Here is a 21373-nt window from a genome sequence, read left to right as displayed (position 1 = left end):
AGTTTTTATTTTTTTTTGGTTATCCGCACTTGGCGGATAACCCCTTGTTATTGTCAGGATCTTTTTTTTTTTTTTCTATGTTATTCTTCTTTCTTTCCCCGAATTTTGTTGGTGGCATATCTCTAATTCTGGTTAACATAAAATTGTTTAACTTTGTCAAAAGATTGCCCTGTAGCTGTAGATGTGCAAGAAACTTTTTTTAATGAATTTAGATTTGCGCAGCGTAAGTTACGCGCGATTTTATGAATTTCAATGATTGATCATAGATTAAAAACCAAAAGTCATTTTGTATTGAAACTTTGTGTAAATTTAAGTAATATCATGCGCAAACTTTCTATGGATTAAAAATGGCATGTTTCACAAAAGGTTACGCGCGCACGCGCGTTTGAAATTTCAAAATGCGAAAAATCAATTTCTAATCAACTTTCTACGCGTTTCATGTCATTTTGAGCATTTCAAAAATTCCCACGCGTGCGCAATTTTTTTACGCGCGCGTGCGCACATAGCGCAAAAACATCTTTTTTTTGCTTGATTTTTGTTTTTTCAGCCTTTTCTAGTAAATTGATCAATTTTAAATCAATTTCGACTTAAAATCACGTCATACGAGCACGTAGAATTAAACAATTTGCGCGCATTTTTGATGAAAAAGTTCAAAAATTTGTCAAAATTATGCCTTTTTTTAAACTGTCATAGATTCTAAACTCCGTGGTGAACATTTTTAAAATTTCAGATTCTGGAAGTAGATGAGTTGTAGATATCAAATCATGCATGAAAATGGCTAACCGGACATTGTGACGTCATCATATGGCCACTCGAATATAAAATATAGGATTTTTGTCTATTTCGTTATTGCTCATCACATTCAACAAAGCGCATCTCGCTCATACGAATTCCATTTCCCCCGAGATTTTATTATTGTCTACGTCAATCAATTATCTTTCGCATGAGATAAAAATATGTTAATTGTTATGACGGCATCATGTCTAAAAATGTAAATAACGTGGGTCATTTATTTTCATCTTTACAGTAAATTTTACTCTGTTATAGCTCGTCTGAATAAAAAGTGATAATCATGATTAAAACGTTTTCTGGAAGCTATTGGATTGTAGATACGAAATCATGTGAACATTTTGCCAATCAGATGTTGTGACGTCATCATATGGCCAATTGAATAAAAAAAGTCGTATTTTCACCTCTTGCGTAAAAGTTCATTGCGTTTAAACGAGAGCGCATCTCACTTTTACGTGCCCAAAATTTTTCAAATTTGTATTAATGTAATTAATTAGATAATTATCTTCTAAAATTGTTGTTTTTATATGTCAATTTGATGAAGTCATCGTGTTAATAATTAGATTTAAAAGATGGGTCTCGTAATTCCGTCTATGCTTCACTGTATATAACATATACAGTGTATTCTGTAAACACTGTAATATGATGTATGCTACAAAATAGGTACAATTCAGCACTGTAAACATATTTAATTCATGTCATAGGATGGCATAATAATTATCGGCGTTCATATATTTTAAACGTATGTGCATGTTGCGTTTGCGCGGATAACCCGAACTCGTCAAAGTGACGAGTTCAAATCTAGTTGGTTATCCGCACTTGGCGGATAACCTCTTGTTATTGTCAGGATCTTTTTTTTTTTCTTTTTTTTTTTTTTTTTTTTGGTTATCCGCACTTGGCGGATAACCCCTTGTTATTGTCAGGATCTTTTTTTTTTTTTTTTTTTTTTTTTTTTTTTTCTATGTTATTCTTCTTTCTTTCCCCGAATTTTGTTCGCAGCACATCTCTATCTTGTGGCCAACATAAGATTGTATAACTTTGTCATAAGGTTGACCTATAGCTGTAGATGTGCAGCCAAGCTTTTGGACGATTTTGGAGTTGCGCAGCGTAAGTTACGCGCGATTTTATGAATTTCAATGATTGATCATAGAATAAAAACTAAAAGTTGTTTTGTATTGAAACTTTGTGAAAATTTAAGTGAGATCATGCGCAAACTTTCTATGGATTAAAAATGGCATGTTTCACAAAAAGTTACGCGCGCACGCGCGTTTGAAATTTCAAAATGCGAAAAATCAATTTCTAATCAACTTTCTATGCGTTTCATGTCATTTTGAGCATTTCAAAAATTCCCACACGTGCGCAATTTCTTTACGCGCGCGTGCGCACGTAGCGCAAAAACATCTTTTTTTTGCTTGATTTTTGTTTTTTCAGCCTTTTCTAGTACATTTACCAATTTTCAATCAATTTCGACTTAAAATCACGTCATACGAGCACGTAGAATTGAACAATTTGCGCGCGTTTTTGAAGAAAAAGTTCAAAAATTCGTCAAAATTATGCCTTTTTTAAAACAGTCATAGATTCTAAACTCCGAGGTGAAAATATTTAAAATTTCAGATTCTGGAAGTAGATGAGTTGTTTTTCTCGAATCATGCATTGATATGGCTAACCAGACATTGTGACGTCATCGTATGGCCACCCGAATATAAAATATAGGATTTTTTTCTCTTTCGTCATAGCTCGTCAATTTAATAGAGCGCATCTCTACTTATCCTTATTCCATTTCACTCAATTTTTTTATATTGTCTAGATCAATCAATTACCTTTCGCATGATCCACCATTTTAAAAATTGTGATGACGTCATCATATTCAAATGCGTCAATAACTTTGGTCACTTATTTTCACCTATTCTGCACTGTATGTAGTACGTATACAGTATATAGTGTTATACCGTATATACTTAGACGCGACGCAACATAGAGAGCGCACTAACATTTTTCAATGCCATAATCGTTTTATTTTTTTGCGCGCACTATTCTAACGTATGACGTGCACGTGGCTTTTGCACTGCGGATAACCTAACTCGTCCGTAGTGACGAGTTCAAATCTAGTTCTATGTTCTTCTTTCTTTCCACGAATTTTGTTCGCAGCGTATCTCTAACTCTGGCCAACATATGATTGTATAACTTTGTCAAAAGATTGCCCTGTAGCTGTAGATGTGCAAGAAACTTTTTTTTATGAATTTTGAGTTGCGCAGCGTAAGTTACGCGCGATTTTATGAATTTAAATGATTGATCATAGATTAAAAACCGAAAGTTATTTTAAATTGAAACTTTGTGAAAATTTAAGTCATATCAAGCGCAAACTTTCTATGGATTAAAAATGGCATGTTTCACAGAAAGTTACGCGCGCACGTGCGTTTAAAATTTCAAAATGCAAAAAATCAACTTCTAATCAATTTTCTACGCGTTTCATATCATTTTGAGCATTTCAAAAATTCCCAGGCTTGCGCATTTTTTTTACGCGCGCGTGCGCACGTAGCGCAAAAACATCTTTTTTTTGCTTGATTTTTGTTTTTTCAGCCTTTTCTAGTAAATTTTTCAATTTTAAATCAATTTCGACTTAAAATCACGTCATACGAGCACGTAGAATTAAACAATTTGCGCGCATTTTTGATGAAAAAGTTCAAAAATTTGTCAAAATTATGTTTTTTTTAAAACTCTCATAGATTCTAAACTACGTGGTGAACTTTTTTATAATTACATATTCTGGTAGTAGATGAGTTGCAGATATCGAATCATGCATCAATATGGCTAACCGGACCTTATGACGTCATCGTATGGCCACTCGAATATAAAATATAGGATTTTTGTCTCTTTCTTCATAGCTCGTTACATTAAATAGAGCGCAACTCCACTTATCCCTATTCCATTTTCTCCCATTTTTTTTATATTGTCTAGGTCAATCAATTATCTTTCGCACGATTCACCATTTTTAAAATTGTGATGACGTCATCATGTTCAAAAGCGTCAATAACTTTGGTCACTTATTTTCACCTATTCTGCACTGTATGTAGTACGTATTCAGTACATAGTGTTATACCGTATACTTAGAGGCGACACAAAATAGAGGGCGCACTAACATTTTTTTCAATGGCATAATCGTTTTTCTGCGCGCAATATTCTAACGTGTGACGTGCACGTGGGTTTTGCTCTGCGGATAACCTAACTCGTCCGTAGTGACGAGTTCAAATCTAGTTGGTTATCCGCACTTGGCGGATAACCTCTTGTTATTGTCAGGATCTTTTTTTTTTTATTTTTTTTCTCTTTTTTTTTCTATTTTCTTCTTTCTTTCCACGAATTTTGTTGGTCGCATATCTCTAATTCTGGCCAACATAAGATTGTGTAACTTTGTCATAATATTGACCTGTAGCGGTAGATGTGCAGGACGTTTCGTTTTTTGACTTTAGAGTCGCGCAGCGTAAGTTAAGTGCGATTTTATGAATTTCAATGATTGATCATAGATTAAAAACTATAAGTCATTTTGTTTTGAAACTTAGTGAAAATTTAAGTCATATTAAGCGCAAACTTTTTATGGATTAAAAATGGCATGTTTCACAAAAAATTACGCGCGCACGCGCGTTTAAAATTTCAAAATGCGTAAAATCAATTTCTAATCAACTTTCTACGCGTTTCAGGTCATTTTGAGCATTTCAAAAATTCCCACGAGTGCGCAGTTTTTTTACGCGCGCGTGCGCACGTAGCGCAAAAACATCTTTTTTTTGCTTGATTTTTGTTTTTTCAGCCTTTTCTAGTAAATTTACCAATTTTCAATAAATTTTGATTTAAAATCACGTCATACGAGCACGCAGAATTGAACAATTTGCGCGCGTTTTTGAAGAAAAAGTTCAAAAATTTGTCAAAATTATGCCTTTTTTAAAACAGTCATAGATTGTAAACTACAAGGTGAACTTTTTTTAAATTACACATTCTGGAAGTTGATGAGTTGTAGATATCGAATCATGCATCGATATGGCTAACAGGACATAGTGACGTCATCGTATGGCCACTCAAATATAAAATATAGGATTTTTGTCTCTTTCATCATAGCTCATCACATTTAATAGAGCGCATCTCCACTTATCCGAATTCCATTTCCCCCCATTTTTTTATATTGTCTATGCCAATCAATTATCTTTCGCATGATATACCGTTTTTAAAATTGTGATGACGTCATCATGTCCAAAAACGTCAATAACTTGGGCCAATTATTTTCACATATTCTTCACTGTATGTAGTAGGTATACAGTATATAGTGTATACCGTATATACTTAGACGTGACTCAAAATAGAGGGCACACTAACATTTTTTTCAATGGCATAATCGTTTTTCTGCGCGCAATATTCTAACGTATGACGTGCACGTGGATTTTGCGCTGCGGATAACCTAACTCGTCCGTAGTGACGAGTTCAAATCTAGTTGGTTATCCGCTCTTGGCGGATAACCTCTTGTTATTGTCAGGATCTTTTTTTTTTTTTTCTATGTTATTCTTCTTTCTTTCCCAAAATTTTGTGTCACGTGTATCTCAAATTCTGATCAACATTACATCGTATAACTTTGTCAGAAGATTAACCTCTATGTGTAGAAGTGCAGGACAGCTCGTTTTTTTACTTTAGAGTCGCGCAGCGTAAGCTACGCGCGATTTTATGAATTTCGCGTATTTAACATAGACTAAAAAGCAAAAGTCATTTTGTAATGACACTTGGTGAACATTTAAGTCATATCAAGGGCAAACTTTCTATGGATTAAAAATGGCATGTTTGACATAAAGTTACGCGCGCACGCGCGTTTAAAATTTCAAATTGCGAAAAATTCATTTCTAATCAACTTTCTACGCGTTTCAGGTCATTTTGAGCATTTCAAAAATTCCCAGGCGTGCGCATATTTTTTACGCGCGCGTGCGCACGTAGTGCAAAAACGTCTTTTTTTTGCTTGATTTTTGTTTTTTCAGCCTTTTCTAGTACATTTACCAATTTTCAATCAATTTCGACTTAAAATCACGTCATACGAGCACGTAGAATTGAACAATTTGCGCGCGTTTTTGATGAAAAAGTTCAAAAATTTGTGAAAATTATGCCTTTTTTTAAAAAGTCATAGATTCTAAACTCCGAGGTGAAAATATTTAAAATTTCAGATTCTGGAAGTAGATGAGTTGTTTTTCTCGAATCATGCATTGATATGGCTAACCAGACATTGTGACGTCATCGTATGGCCACCCGAATATAAAATATAGGATTTTTTTCTCTTTCGTCATAGCTCGTCAATTTAATAGAGCGCATCTCTACTTATCCTTATTCCATTTCACTCAATTTTTTTATATTGTCTAGATCAATCAATTACCTTTCGCATGATTCACCATTTTAAAAATTGTGATGACGTCATCATGTTCAAATGCGTCAATAACTTTTGTCTCTTATTTTCACCTATTCTGCACTGTATGTAGTACGTATACAGTATATAGTGTTATACCGTATATACTTAGACGCGACGCAACATAGAGAGCGCACTAACATTTTTCAATGCCATAATCGTTTTATTTTTTTGCGCGCACTATTCTAACGTATGACGTGCACGTGGCTTTTGCGCTGCGGATAACCTAACTCGTCCGTAGTGACGAGTTCAAATCTAGTTGGTTATCCGCTCTTGGCGGATAACCTCTTGTTATTGTCAGGATCTTTTTTTTTTTTTTTTTTTTTTTTTTTTTTTTTTTTCTATGTTATTCTTCTTTCTTTCCCAAAATTTTGTGTCACGTGTATCTCAAATTCTGATCAACATTACATTGTATAACTTTGTCAGAAGATTTACCTCTATGTGTAGAAGTGCAGGACAGCTCGTTTTTTTTCTTTAGGGTCGCGCAACGTAAGCTATGCGCGATTTTATGAATTTCGCGTATTTAACATATACTAAAAAGCAACAGTCATTTTGTAATGACACTTGGTGAAAATTTAAGTCATATCAAGGGCAAACTTTCTATGGATTAAAAATGGCATGTTTGACATAAAGTTACGCGCGCACGCGCGTTTAAAATTTCAAATTGCGAAATATCCATTTCTAATCAACTTTCTATGCGTTTCAGGGCATTTTGAGCATTTAAAAAATTCCCACGCGTGCGCATTTTTTTTACGCGCGCTTGCGCACGTAGCGCAAAAACATGTTTTTTTTGCTTAATTTTTGTTTTTTCAGCCTTTTCTAGTAAATTTACCAATTTTCAATCAATTTCGACTTAAAATCACGTCATACGAGTACGTAGAATTGAACAATTTGCGCGCATTTTTTAAGAAAAAGTTGAAAAATTCGTCAAAATTATGCCTTTTTTAAAACAGTCATAGATTGTAAACTACGAGGTGAAGTTCTTTTAAATTACACATTCTGGAAGTTGATGAGTTGTAGATATCGAATCATGCATCGATATGGCTAACATGACATAGTGACGTCATCGTATGGCCACTCGAATATTAAATATAGGATTTTTGTCTCTTTCGTCATAGCTCGTCACATTTAATAGAGCGCATCTCCACTTATCCATATTCCACTTCCCTCCATTGGTTTATATTGTCTAGTTCAATCAATTATCTTTCGCATGATTTACCATTTTTAAAATTGTTATGACGTCATCATGTTCAAAAGCGTCAATAACTTTGGTCACTTCTTTTCACCTATTCTGCACTGTATGTAGTACGTATACAGTAGTGTATACCGTATTATACTCAGACGTGACACAAAATAGAGGGCGCACTAACATTTTTTCAATGGTATAATCATTATACTGTGAGCAATATTCTAACGTATGACGTGCACGTGGCGTTTGCCATGATACTCGTGATTAAAAAGTTTCTGGAAGCTGTTGAATTGTAGATACGAATTCATGTAAAAATTATGCGCATCGCATGTTGTGTGACGTGATATGGCCAGTTGAATTATAAAGGTCGTATTTTCATATTTTGCGTCATAGTTCATGACATTTAAAGAGCGCGCATCCATACTTTACGTATCCAAATTTCTTCAACACGTTGATATGTTGTTGCTCAGATAATTCCTTTCCAAAATTACTATCTACGCGTTTCATTATGATGACGTCATCATGTCAAAAATTGAAATAAATGGCGGTTTCCGTTATTTTCACCTAGTCTGCCCTGTATGTAGTACCGTATGTATACAATATAGTGTATATACTTAGACACAAAAAAGAAAAAAGATTGTTCGCAGCGTATCTCTAATTCTGGTCAACATAAGATTGTATAACTTTGTCATAAGATTAACCAGTAGCTATAGATATGTGCAAAAAACTTCGTTATATGGCGTTAGAGTTGCGCAGTGCAAGTTACGCGCGATTTAATGAAATGTTATGGTTGCTCATAATTCTGAAAAAAAAAATGTATTTTATCAATGAAAATTTATGAAAGTGTATTTCATAATATGGACCAACTTTTGACATTATAAAAATGACGTGCTACGCAAAAACAATACGCGATTACGCGTATTTGAAATTTCAAAATTCGCAAAATTCTTTTCTAATCAATTTCACGTACATTTGAGGTCATTTTGATCATTTCAAAATTGTATAATTGCGTCTTTCGCACACACTATTGCGAAATAAACGTCTTTATAAATTAAATTTGGTATGTTCTCGTTGAGATGAATTACTTTTCGAAAATGGACATACCTCTATTTTTCATTTTTTTATGACATAAAACAATGTTGTTCCCGTATATATACACCATAATATACTACAGTACAACCAGTTAAAGAATTGTGTGAATAATAATAATTTCTTGTCTCCTCTACTCCGTGTTTTGATTTAATGAAATCTCAGTTACAGTGAAACTTGCTCCAATAGATATAATATTTCTGATAAAACTAATATTATAAGACCATAACTGTTAAAAATAATCTTTTATTTCAAACAAATTGAAGAAAACCCACAAATAAGTATAAAATGTATGTATTTATAAAAGCTTTCATTGGTTATTGTAAATTGTACAAAATTGTCAACATATAGTAGTCTGTTCATGAACATTTTGGTGATCAATAATATTACTTAGTACATTATATACATGTTAATTTGCTAAATGTGGATTCATTAAACGCATATTTATTGATCTATTTATAGAAGATTTTTATTTTGAAAGTATCATCAACATAATTAATAATTTAATCATTTGACACGTTTAGACAATTGCTATAAAAGAGCGAATGACTGCAGTAACTGACTGCCTAAAAATCCGGATCCCATTATGATTGAAGAGATGAAACCATTCCATTGAACACCTAAAAACAAAAACAAAATAAATTGATTATTCTTGCAAATTAGTAAATTACTATATTATTAATTTCATGTGGACCGGGATAGATAGAAAAATAATATAAAAAAACAAAAAATTATGGAACTGAAATTAGGTATAGACCTAATGAAGTATTGGTAATCGTATAAAACAAAACGTATTTTCTTCCTCTATAAAATGTAACTTTATCATGTGCAACATTGCATATTCAAATTCAGAACAATATTTATAATAATATAACTCACCTAAAAACAAGATTAAAATATGTTTACTCACCAGATATTGTTTCTCCTTTACAGGAGAATGACATGGGTTGAAGTTACAGATTATTCGCTGCCCCTTGTGCATAGAGAGTCTTGATTTGTATCCAGTTGTATTTTCAATTTGTAAAAACTTTTTATAGTATTCTGTTGGATAAATTGTTATTATTATTTACTAATATATTTTGATAGCCCTAATAGTATTTCATTTTGTTTTTTCTCTTTTTGCCATTTCATAAATGCAATAAACAAGTCGAAATAATAATACTATGCAAGTTCAATTTCCATTTACATAAACATAATTAAAATAATTAAAAACCATTGATGCAATTAAAATTTAATTTGAATGGCTTCATGATAGCTGTAATAAACTGGAATTACTTCAGCCTGTACTGAATCAAGACCTTTGCTATAGACATGATCAATCAATGTATTGTTTTCAGTTGTAGAACATGTAACATGTTGTTTGTACTCATTCTCTGCCATTAAATTATTCACTCTGGAAGATTGTTTGAAAAGATTTTCATTAAAATCACCCATTACAATACATTTTGTACTCATTTTATGTAACTCTTCCAAATGTTTTCTCAAATTTTGACAGAATTGATTAATATCATAACTTGGGGGTCGATAAATTACTGACACGGCAATAGAAATCGGACTTGTTATTAAAAATGAAACTGCTTCTATATCATTATTACATATGTTTAATCTGCTTGAAGACGTGTTCTTGACATACACTGCAACGCCACCATGAGCCTGATGTTTTATTTTGGAACTGAGATCATTTGTATTAGAATACGAATCATACCTTGCTTGGTGATAACATTTATACGGCTCAATGCGTACGTCAAAAACATCATCATCCTTGTTCAACCATGTTTCAGTTAGACATAGTATATTAGAATTCATAAACAAATCATTACACTGAAGATCAACAAAATGTTGTTTAAGCCCTTGAATGTTATGTAACATTATTGAAAATCTAGAATCCGAATCATGACCTTGTTTATCACATTGTACGTATGAATCCATATTATTTAAGCACTTCTTTATGTTTGGATCACAATAAATCAGACTAGGTTTAAAATTTTCAATAGTAAGTCCAGATATTGAAGTAACACGACTGAGGCCAACATATGCTTGTCCATGCGTAAAAGTATCTTTAAGGCAAACCACTGCTTTATCCATTGTCATTCCTTGCACTTTATGAACTGTGCATGCATATGCTAATTTGAGAGGAAATTGTTTTCGACTGTATTTTTCCCCCATAGATTCTTTAAACATTTCAATTGCCTGAATACCAATGTCATTATTATCAAACTTTACTTTAATAGATACTGGTTTGGCGTTATTATTGGGTTTGACTATTTCATAAACATGTCCCATACATCCATTCGTTAAGCCTTTTTTAACATCTACATTTTTAATCAACATCACTCTGGCATTAAGTGCAATCCACAAATAATTTAGTAAACTAGTTTGACGTGAATTCCGAGGTTTGTCACAATTTTTGGTCTGTTTCTTGGCGTTTACTACACTATCTTCTGCTTCAATGCATACAATGTCTGTACAGGTTCTGTGCAACATTTTTTTATTCCATTCATTAACTTGTTTGTTGCGTGGGTAAATGTGAACAGCATCTTCACATTCTTCACCTGTTTCACGTGATTTTAGAACTAATAAATCGTTATCAGACAAACAATCATGTTTTTCTTTTGTACGCAATTTGTTTAACAATAAAGCAAATTCTTTATCTTCTTTTTGCCTCATGATTTGATCTAACTGTACTTGCTTAAAGTTATCTATCCACAGTGAGCTTTCCAATGTGTCTTTGTATAACGAACTGCCCATAACCGGGGGTAACTGATAAAAATCACCAACAGCAATTACTGAAATGTTACCAAATGGACTATCGTTGCGTACTTGTTTTATTTGCCTTAATCGTCCGTGGATATACCAAAGTAACCTTTGATTTACCATTGATATTTCATCTATAATAACAATTTGCAACTGGCCCAATTTATTACGAAGTGCACTTATTTTTTCTTCTCCAAGTGGTTGATACGGAAGTGAAATATTAATCGGGATAGACAAAGCGCTATGAATTGTTTGGCCTTTAATATTATATGCTGCGATTCCTGTAGGAGCTAATTTCAATATTGACAAATCATCGGGATTTTCCATAATTTTTCCAAGAATACGTGTCGCTTCATTATAAATACAGTTTACCAAATGACTTTTTCCTGTACCAGCGCCACCAGTTATGAAAGTGTAAAATGCTTCAGGTTTTTTACCATTAGCTTTGTCTAAACACCATTGTCTTGTCTTATAAAATATATGTTGTTGTTTTTCATTTAAAGATCGAATCATTTTGTTCAATTCTGGTCTTGGAATATTAGATGAATTAGACTCTACTTTAGATGTATGATTTTTTTGAATTCCAAAATCGGGAATGAAAAATTCATCTTCTTCATCATCAACCTCTACATTTGGCTTTGGGTTGTCTAACCTTTCTTTTTCGCTTTCTGGACATAATAAACTCCATGCATCTTCCTGTGGTCCAAATTTTGATAAACATTCCCGTGCTTCTTCAACATCTTCAGCACTTTTTTCATATTGTTCCATGTTTCCATGAACTATTGACTTTACCGTTTGTAATTGACAACCACATAATTTCACACATCCTTTCTCATGAAATTGTTCATACGTTTCAAAATTTGGAGGTTTTAACTGTTCATCTTTTCGAAATGGTAGAAATAACTGAAGTATACTCAAAAAATATTTCTCAGGTGCTGTATCCATTGGAAATCGAGGGTATCTTACTATAGCATTACTAGTTCGTGTTCTTTTTTGGATGAATCCCAACTGTTTTTTTAACTGAAATACATTCTTTTTTTGTTTGTTTCCTTTCATTTCTGATGAACTCAATATTCTATATTCCGAACAAAATTTTGCAAGGCACATTTTATTAAATTCAGAACTATTAGGTCGAGCTTTATATTTGTCGATCTTATTTGGCAACCATGCACTTACATCATCATCTTCTTTGTTTTTAATTACACTTAGTGGTAAACTCATTCTGACAGGATTAGGTCCTACTGGGATAAATTCAACTTTCCTTGAACATTCTTTTAATCTTAAACTACAAACACGATAAATACTTTCTTGTGCAGACACTTCTCGATTATTCATATAAACATTACCAAGTTTTCGCAAACTTTGCCTAGCATCTTCATTGCCTTCTTTTACTTCTGATGCTGCATGATTTAACAGTAAACCCATTTCACGTTCAGATTTTGACATATATCCTATAACGTAAATTATACATGCATATACATTTGTAATATATTGAATATCCATATTTGCATTCCATGCTCTCAATAAGGAAGGATTATATTGATTTACCCACACATCTTGAGGGTTTCTCTTTATAACAATTTTTTCCTCAGTAGCTACACAATTATTTGCTTTCTCAAATGCACTCTGTGTAATACCTAAACTTTGGAAAAGTTCTATTGCATTTTTATATGTTTCTTCATTAGTCACAGCATCTTTTACTGAGGTTAACAGCTCCGTTGCTTGTTTATTGTCATCATTATCATCATTGTCTTTATCCACAATTGTAGGTCTCATAACAAATGTATTTCCAGAAGGTTGTCTGGGAAAGTTAAATCTGCAATTTGTTCCCTTTTTTTTACATGATTTAGAATGTCTTTTACTGTGAATTTGCACACTTTTAACAATTTCATTCAGTTCACGATCTACAGTTTCACATGGCACAGCACAAGAAATATATTTATCAACAAAATTAATAACTTCATTATCTTTATCTGTACCAAAAATAGGAGCATTTTCAACCCATACTAACATATGAACATGTGGACTTCCTCTCATTTGAAATTCAATTCGATAAAAATAATCTACGACTTTACCAATAGGCTGTGCTTGAGACAAAATTACATTTTTCAAATAAGTATGAAAGCGTTTATCAAACATTCTGGCAACAGTCACTGGATTTGATTTCAACAAATTACATTTATCTGCCCATTCTAATTCTTCAATGTTTCTTTGGTCTCCAGACTGACTTAGCAATGTCGTCATTATTTCTTTCCAACGGAAATCAGCACTTGAGAATGAAAGAAAGAATGTTGGTTTTCCAATCTGTCTAACCATTGCTATTATATCTTTTTGTGTAGCTTGCCAGTACGGTGGAGTTCCACGAATTTGTTTTAGAAATTTATAACCCCTATCAGATTTTAAAATCTCCTGAATTTTGGTAACATTTTTTAAATCGGATACAGTAACTTTGCTAAAATCATCTTTTTTACTTGACCCTTTTCGCAATGCAATAGAAATACTTGATAAAATTTGTTGAAGTTCATATAAAGATTGAGCATAAAATATGAATTCTGTATTTTGTGCAAACCTGTTATCTATATGCATTAATCTATTGTGAAAATAACGTCCAAGTGTTATTTTAACATCTCTCGTATCATGGAATGTTGGTTGGCCTGTTGGAAATAAAACTGGAAATGATTTTGCTTCATTGCTTTTATTACTTAACAATGCAATAGGACTATTATTTTCACATGGTGCACAACAAATTATGTCATTAAAATATTCATCAACCAAATTTTGTCGCCTGTCAACAGGTTGAAGACTTGTATCAAAGGTAGCACCACATAATCGGTCTTCTATTTCTTCTTCATTTTCTTCTTCTTCATTGTTTTCATTTTCATTAGTAGTTTCCCTTTCGATGTTATCTTCAGATAAATAATTGTGCCATTCTTCATTAATAGCTATATCAAAATAGCACTTGTTATGATCCTGTAAATATCTAAGAGCTTGAATAACATTGGCAGTGTTAACAAATTTATATTTGTAATAACCTTTGTAAGACAACTTTCGCTTCAATTTTACAGATATTAATTGATCATCAACCTGTGGTCTAGGAAGCATTTTTACAGTTTTAATAGTATTTGAAGGTACACATACAACAGGTCCATGTATTCCATGCTGTCCACCTTTAGGTAAATTCATTAATTTCATAAAAGGAATATTCAATCCAATCAAATGCTGCTCTAAATTATTTAAACACCTAAGCTCAGGAGGAATATCGTGTAGTTGTAAATTGTTTGAATTGGCTTCTGCAGGGACTTTCCCGTTTAACAATTTCCTGTGGCATGTGAAACAAATCCATAAACGACATCTTGGTGATTCGATAAATTGACAAGGTTTAATACATTCATTGTTGCAAATATGCAAATACTTTTCATTTATACAAGCCTTATTTTTGTACTTAGCTTTGGTGCACTTCATAACTTGATCTTTGAATAACATTTTAAAGCATACACAACAAACATATTCAGGACCACGAGAAACTGTTTCTCTGAAGTTTTCTAAAACAAACTCAAAATTAGTGTTTTTTGTTTTCCTTTTTTCCCGATTCTTCATGTTTTTCTTCATGACATTTTTTCGGAACCCTTTATCACCATGATACTTTTCTGTAAATCTTTGCTTACACCTTTGCTTAACACTTTCACGGAATTTTAAATTACTTCGATATTTCTCTGCCAATTTTAGTTTACAGTTTTGTCTAAATTTTAAATTACTCCAATACTTTTTTGCTAATCTTTCTTTACAGTTTTGTCTAAATATCAAATTACTCCGATACTTTTTTGCTAATCTTTCTTTACAGTTTTGTCTAAATATCAAATTACTCCGATACTTTTCTGCCAATTTATGCTTACAGTTTTGTCTAAATTTCAAATTACTCCGATACTTTTCTGCCAATTTATGCTTACAGTTTTGTCTAAATTTCAAATTACTCCGATACTTCTCTGCCAATTTTTGCTTACAGTTTTGTCTAAATATCAAATTACTCCGATACTTCTCTGCCAATTTATGCTTACAGTTATGTCTAAATTTCAAATTACTCCGATACTTCTCTGCCAATTTATGCTTACAGTTTTGTCTAAATTTCAAATTACTTCGATACTTTTCTGCCAATTTCTGCTTACACTTTTGTCGAAATTTCAAATTATTCCGATACTTCTCTGCCAATGTTTTCGTAACATTTTCTCTGAATTTTGAATTATTACAATACTTCGCTGCTAATTTTTGCTTCAAATTTTGTCGAAATTTAGGATCATTGTGATATTTTTCCTTATTTCTTTGTTTATTATCTTGTCTAGATTTATGTCTAAATATTGTATCATTGTTGTATCTATTTTTCTTTGATTCTTTCAAATTTTGCGTAAATTTTTCATTAAATTTATAATTTATCAGATTGTTGGCTTTTTTAGTTGTTCGGTAATCCAAATCAATTTTGTAGTTATGTCTCGCTTTATTGCGTACCTTAACATTATATTCTGGTTCACATCTATACATTTTGTATTGTCTTTCTCTGTTTTCCTTCCTTTTTTTGAACTTATAATCATCATCACCATATCTTATTTGTTGCGCCTCTTTTACTTTACGTTTCTTTTCTTCTCTGTATACAGAATCACTTTGATATTTGATTCTAATTTCATCTATTTCTTCTGAGTTTTTTTTTTCTTCACTTTGACGTTTAATTCTCTGTCGATTCTTTTTAATTTCTTTTGAATTTCTATAAGATCGTTTTCGTTTTACTCTGCTTTCTGAACAAGGTCTTTCAACAGTTTTACTCTGTTTGTGTTTTGGTTGTATATCTTCAAATGTGTCACAAGTTTCATTTCCCGTTTGCTTTCGTTTCTTTGTTGTAGAATTCTTTACCAAAAAAATCGCCTCTGTATTTGACAGTTTATTGTGGGATGTCACATTCATATCAACTTGTCCTGTTGTTTCCTGAACATTATTTTGACTCACATTGACAGATTCTACTACATTAAAATGCACATTCATGGTGTACAAAATATATATACCATTGTCAGTTGTAACATCATCTATTCTTCCCGGCTTTTTAGCAGAAAACAATTGCCACGTCAAAAGTTGATCATTAAATGAATAAATATCTGTATTAAGAAAGTTTGCCATTGCACTTATTTCAGTATTGGATGCCCACGTTCCATTATCCATTACTCTTTTTTTAAACACATATTCCTTAACTGATCTATATTCGTGACTAAATGTATTAATAAATAAGTCATCAGTTTCCAATAAATGATTAGTAATTGCTCTTCTTAAAAGTAAATGATTATCTTCAGTCCCAGAAATAATGTATGAAATTGCACGATAAAAACAATTACCATCACCTGTAATATTCGTAATTTGAAGAGGATGTCCAATCTGACTAGCTCTGTTAATACCACAATTCATATCGGTATGTTCACAATGAATGCCTACTTCTTTACACATGTTTTTCTTTTGTGCTTCTGTGATTGGAATAAATTTAAAATTCTTGTCAGGTCTTTCTCCATACTGAACATTAACAATTTCAATATCACTATCACTTTGCCATTCATTACTTGATGAGACATGACCTTCTTTATTATGTGTTTTGCCTTTAACTTTATAATCAATATTCTTGTCTGGTAATCTTGTACTACATTTATACTGATAAGACGTACTAGGTTCATCAACATCGACGTTTCCCAAGTTGCTTTGTTCACAATTATCATCGAGCACAGAAGCGGAACATAACATCATACACTTATTTTCAATATTTACACCAGTCAGTTCAAACTCGGTTTCATGTAAATTACAGTTCATTGACCTTGCTAATCTTATACAATAATCGTACACACCTTGCCAAGATGGACTGTAAAGTAAAATACTCTTCCCATGTTCACTAACACAACCAAATCGATCTCTTGCATGTGGATCAAATATAAGAAATCCATTTACACGTTTGATAATAGAAAATGTGCTTCTGTTGAAATTCATAAAAAATGCATCATGTTGGTGTAATTCTTGTTCAAGAGCTTGGTTTAATGACAAGGCTCCATATTCAGCCATAAATTCGAGATTCCCATCTATTATGCCAAAAACTGATTCTTTGGGAGATATTACAAATGTGTTATCCAAGATATCCAATTCTTTCGGCAGTTCAGAAATCATTAAAAGGTCCTCGTGCATAGTGGAATCTTTCTGAATGTAACGGTACAACTCGTTTCCAAGAGTCAATATTGTATCAAGGTCTTTGGTGTAAAATTCATTTCCATTCCTCTTTGTAGAATAAAGAATAGCTACAAGACTATTTGCAACACACTGTTTACCACTTGCAAAGCCAAATCTGTAATTCCCTTGATTAAAATTACCCTGTGCTACAGTTATATTTGCATTACTATTATATACTTGTAATTCATTTATTGATTGTGTTTTCTGCCTTTTTCGTGTATTTTTTCGTTTTGGTACATCATCGATTATCAATTCTTCCGAAAAATTATTTTTTGTTAAAACTTCAATATCCACATCGATAGTATGTTGGTCACATTTAGGTTTAGTATGGGACCTAATTTTTTCAGTCACTGCTTGTTTGCATCCGTCATCAATTATCAATACTTCATTTTCCTCAAATTCACAACTTGCACATGTTTGATTTTTATGATCTGTACCATTACTATCAATTATTCTACTTCTGTCATTCGTTTTGCTATTATTTTGTGCTTTCGCATCGTCGGTCGCTGTGTTGTCGTTTTCTACAGTACATTTCATTTTAAAATCCTCGTCAGTTTTCGTTTCTGAATTGTCATTATTACCCATGTTCTTTATATTTTTGTCAAACCGTTCCATAGTATCGCAATCATTCTTTAAATTCAGGTCCACATTACCTTGTTCTTTTTTGTTATCAATCTTCTTAGTTTTGACAAAACGACCCTTGTTATTTCGTAAACGTTTCGAACCACCACCTGATTGTTGTTGTATTCCGTGTGTAACTTTTGTATTTTTCAAAACATCACACATAGGCCTACCACTGTCGTCAATTATTGTTTGTGAATTTCCCAATACATTCGTCTTAGCATTTTCTTTGTTGTATTCTCTGTAAGTATTTGTACTCATATTCCATTCCATTTTGTTATTTCGTCTTTCATAGAAATCTTTTACACCTTTGCCAATATATTTTACACCTGGTTCTATACTAATACCATTTATAACGCGCTTTCTCCTTTTCTTATTTCCTCTATTTTTACATCTTTTTTTTCTGTTGTCGGTTCTTTTCTTTGATCTTACTCTCATCCAATCACTACCAAGTAAATCTTCACTTTCTGTTTGTTGACATTTTAATTTTGCATTATTACAACGTTTTTCTTTATTTTTCGTTAATTCTGGAAAGTCTGACGTGACAGATTCATCAGGTTCTAGAATCGTATATCTATTGAAATGACAGGGAATTCCTATTTCACCCAACATGTTATCAACAAAATTACTATTTCCACACATTGAACAAATCCAAATTACCCGGGAATTACATAGTTTGTCTTCAAAAACATCTCTTACACATTTCACATGAAAATATTGACTACAACAGTCACATGTTATGCAATTGTCGTCTACTTTCACTTCAATATTACAGAAATCGCATGTATCATCAAACTCTGAAGTGACCTCTGTACCATAAGATAATATGTTTATGATATCATCAATTATTCCTTTAAATTCAGTTGTATCTTTCATAAATTCACAATTGACATTACCTGTATCATCATTTCTCTCGTCTGTGACATTCTCAGTTGAACAGCATTCATCAAGTAGGTCCAAGATGTCATTTACAACTATTTTAAATTCTGCTGTCTTATCCATAACTCCATTATTAACATTACCAGTTGTATTGACAAAAATCTGCTTTTTACTTGTAACTTCTTTATTCACATTCTTACACAAATAAATTATCATTGTAAAGATAATCAACAAAAAGATACTAACTACTGCTATGAATTCCATATCCATTATTCAAAATTTGTATAAGAAACAAGTTTCTTCAAATTAATAAACTTTGTTTACAAATTAAATTAAAATGTATTCTGCAATTCCAATGAATATTACAATTAGGTTCTTTTTATCAATTCAAGAAATCCTTGCTAAAACAAAATAAATTATTAAAATTCCAAAAACAATTCAATTTTATATTGTCTTTTGTTTCTATGATTTTTAACTTTTGTCCTAATTTCTTTTCTCTTTGTCAATAATTTTTTTTGTCTGCTTTTTTTCAATAATTCGATTATACAATTTCACTGAATAAAAAAATTAGCTTCTATTTAATATTGGCTTGATGAAATACTTTATATTAATTTAAACTTCTCTGTAATACTTGGTTATGCTAAATAGTTTCAGATTCTAATTTTTATTCTTTTTACAATTCTACTTAATAACAGATTCAAATAAAAGTGATCTTTAAATCTTCTTTAATTAATTCCTTTGTAATAAACTCTGTTTAATATTTATTTCTTTATAATAAGCTTCTGTTATATTCTTCAAACTTTTGTTTGTATAATCAAACTTTAACTTTACACTTTTGCTTTTGCAAAAAATGATTTTGTAATAAACTTTTGTTTATTAATTGTTTCCTTGTGATTAACTTCTGTTATCTTCAAGGTTTTACACTTTTGCTTTTGCAAAAATGGTTTTGTAATAAACTTTTGTTTATTAGTTGTTTCCTTGTGATTAACTTCTGTTATCTTCAAGGTTTTACACTTTTGCTTTTGCAAAAATGGTTTTGTAATAAACTTTTGTTTATTAGTTGTTTCCTTGTGATTAACTTTTGTTATCTTCAAGGTTTTACACTTTTGCTTTTGCAAAAATGGTTTGTAATAAACTTTTGTTTATTAGTTTTTCCTTGTGATAAACTTCTGTTTACTTCAAGGTTTTATTGAATGTTTCAAAGATACTTTTAAAAAATGTTTAAAAAGAAATTGTGCATATATTAAAATTCGGTAACCCCTCGTAGAAACTCTCTTTGGAGAGTGGATCTTTTTCTAAAGACCCGGATCTCTTCTGAGATCCAGTGGGTTTATATAAGACAGTCACCTACAACAAAAGAAAAAAAAAAGAGTTAGTTATTAATTTTAAGATACACGGTACAGTACTAAGAATTCCAGTCAAACAATTATAAATTGAATCAGTAGATAAATCAGTGTTTTTACAAATACCTAAATAATAATATACATATCCCCCTTGTGGAATGTAACATGATCTATTGGGCCTAGCAAAACAAATTAGGACCAACTCACTACTAAATTTAGGATAGAGACCCATTTTATAAAATTGCAAATTTATGTCTGGAGAAACTGACCACCACATTTATGTTAAAAAGGATGATTGTCCCAAATTTTGAAGTAAACGGTGATAATATATTTGTGACTTTGGTTTATACAATATAAATAAATCACTATAGAAGATATTTTGACCTAAAAATATGTCAAAACTTCATTACATGGAATGTGTCGGAAACAAATTCTTTCATAAAAATTTCACCTTCAAAATTAATCTGAAAATAGGTTTAATTATTCAATGTTCTAATAAAATAGAATTTTATACACAAAAATATTTGGTCACTCAGTATAGTAAATTTACAAACAACACATGTTTATCAATTAAGGGAGGGCATAAAGTAAGGAAAATATGTTTTTTCCGTTTTACAGATAATTTTCTAATACTCACAGCTGTAACTGACACTGTATATTTTCTGTACAACTACAATCTAAAAAATAAAAGGAAAATCATTAATAATGGCAAATAAACAACATTAACACTTTTTTAAAATCAACATGCTTCTTAATCAATGCCAACGGTTCACAAACTAAAGAAAATATGTTTTATCCGTTTAACAGATAATCTACTAATACTCACAGCTGTAGCTGACACTGTATATGTTCTACAATCTAAAACAAAAAAACAAGGAAAAATATTAATAATTGGCAATAAACAACATTAACACTTTTTCCAAATCAACATGCTTCTTAATCAATGTCTGAAAAATTAAGAAATTCCTCAAAATAACTTTGGGTATGAGACAGCTGGTTAGGGCCTACATGTTGTCTCTATGCTAATTTCATTTAATA

At 31.6% G+C, this 21373-nt stretch overlaps 1 protein-coding gene and 1 long non-coding RNA gene across 2 annotated transcripts; both read right to left on the bottom strand.

The window, feature by feature from the left end:
* Positions 1-9079: 9079 nt before the first annotated feature.
* LOC140043134 (uncharacterized) lies at positions 9080-19262 on the bottom strand. The gene is made up of 11 exons (XM_072087744.1): positions 15839-19262; positions 15383-15634; positions 14675-14962; positions 13819-14416; positions 12426-13638; positions 11808-12152; positions 11181-11717; positions 10413-10685; positions 10201-10316; positions 9771-9888; positions 9080-9115 (listed from the first exon to the last, which is right to left on the bottom strand). Exons 1-11 carry the CDS (start codon positions 19260-19262, stop codon positions 9080-9082), a joined length of 7200 nt encoding a protein of 2399 aa, XP_071943845.1.
* Positions 19263-19962: 700 nt separating this feature from the next.
* Positions 19963-21188, bottom strand: LOC140063485 (uncharacterized). The gene is made up of 3 exons (XR_011847620.1): positions 21162-21188; positions 20973-21012; positions 19963-20339 (listed from the first exon to the last, which is right to left on the bottom strand). It is a non-coding gene; the product is annotated as an uncharacterized lncRNA (long non-coding RNA).
* Positions 21189-21373: the final 185 nt, after the last annotated feature.

The sequence above is a fragment of the Antedon mediterranea genome, chromosome 1, assembly GCF_964355755.1.
Source record: "Antedon mediterranea chromosome 1, ecAntMedi1.1, whole genome shotgun sequence".
Lineage (NCBI taxonomy): Eukaryota > Metazoa > Echinodermata > Crinoidea > Comatulida > Antedonidae > Antedon > Antedon mediterranea.
This window is presented reverse-complemented; position numbering and strand designations above follow the sequence as displayed.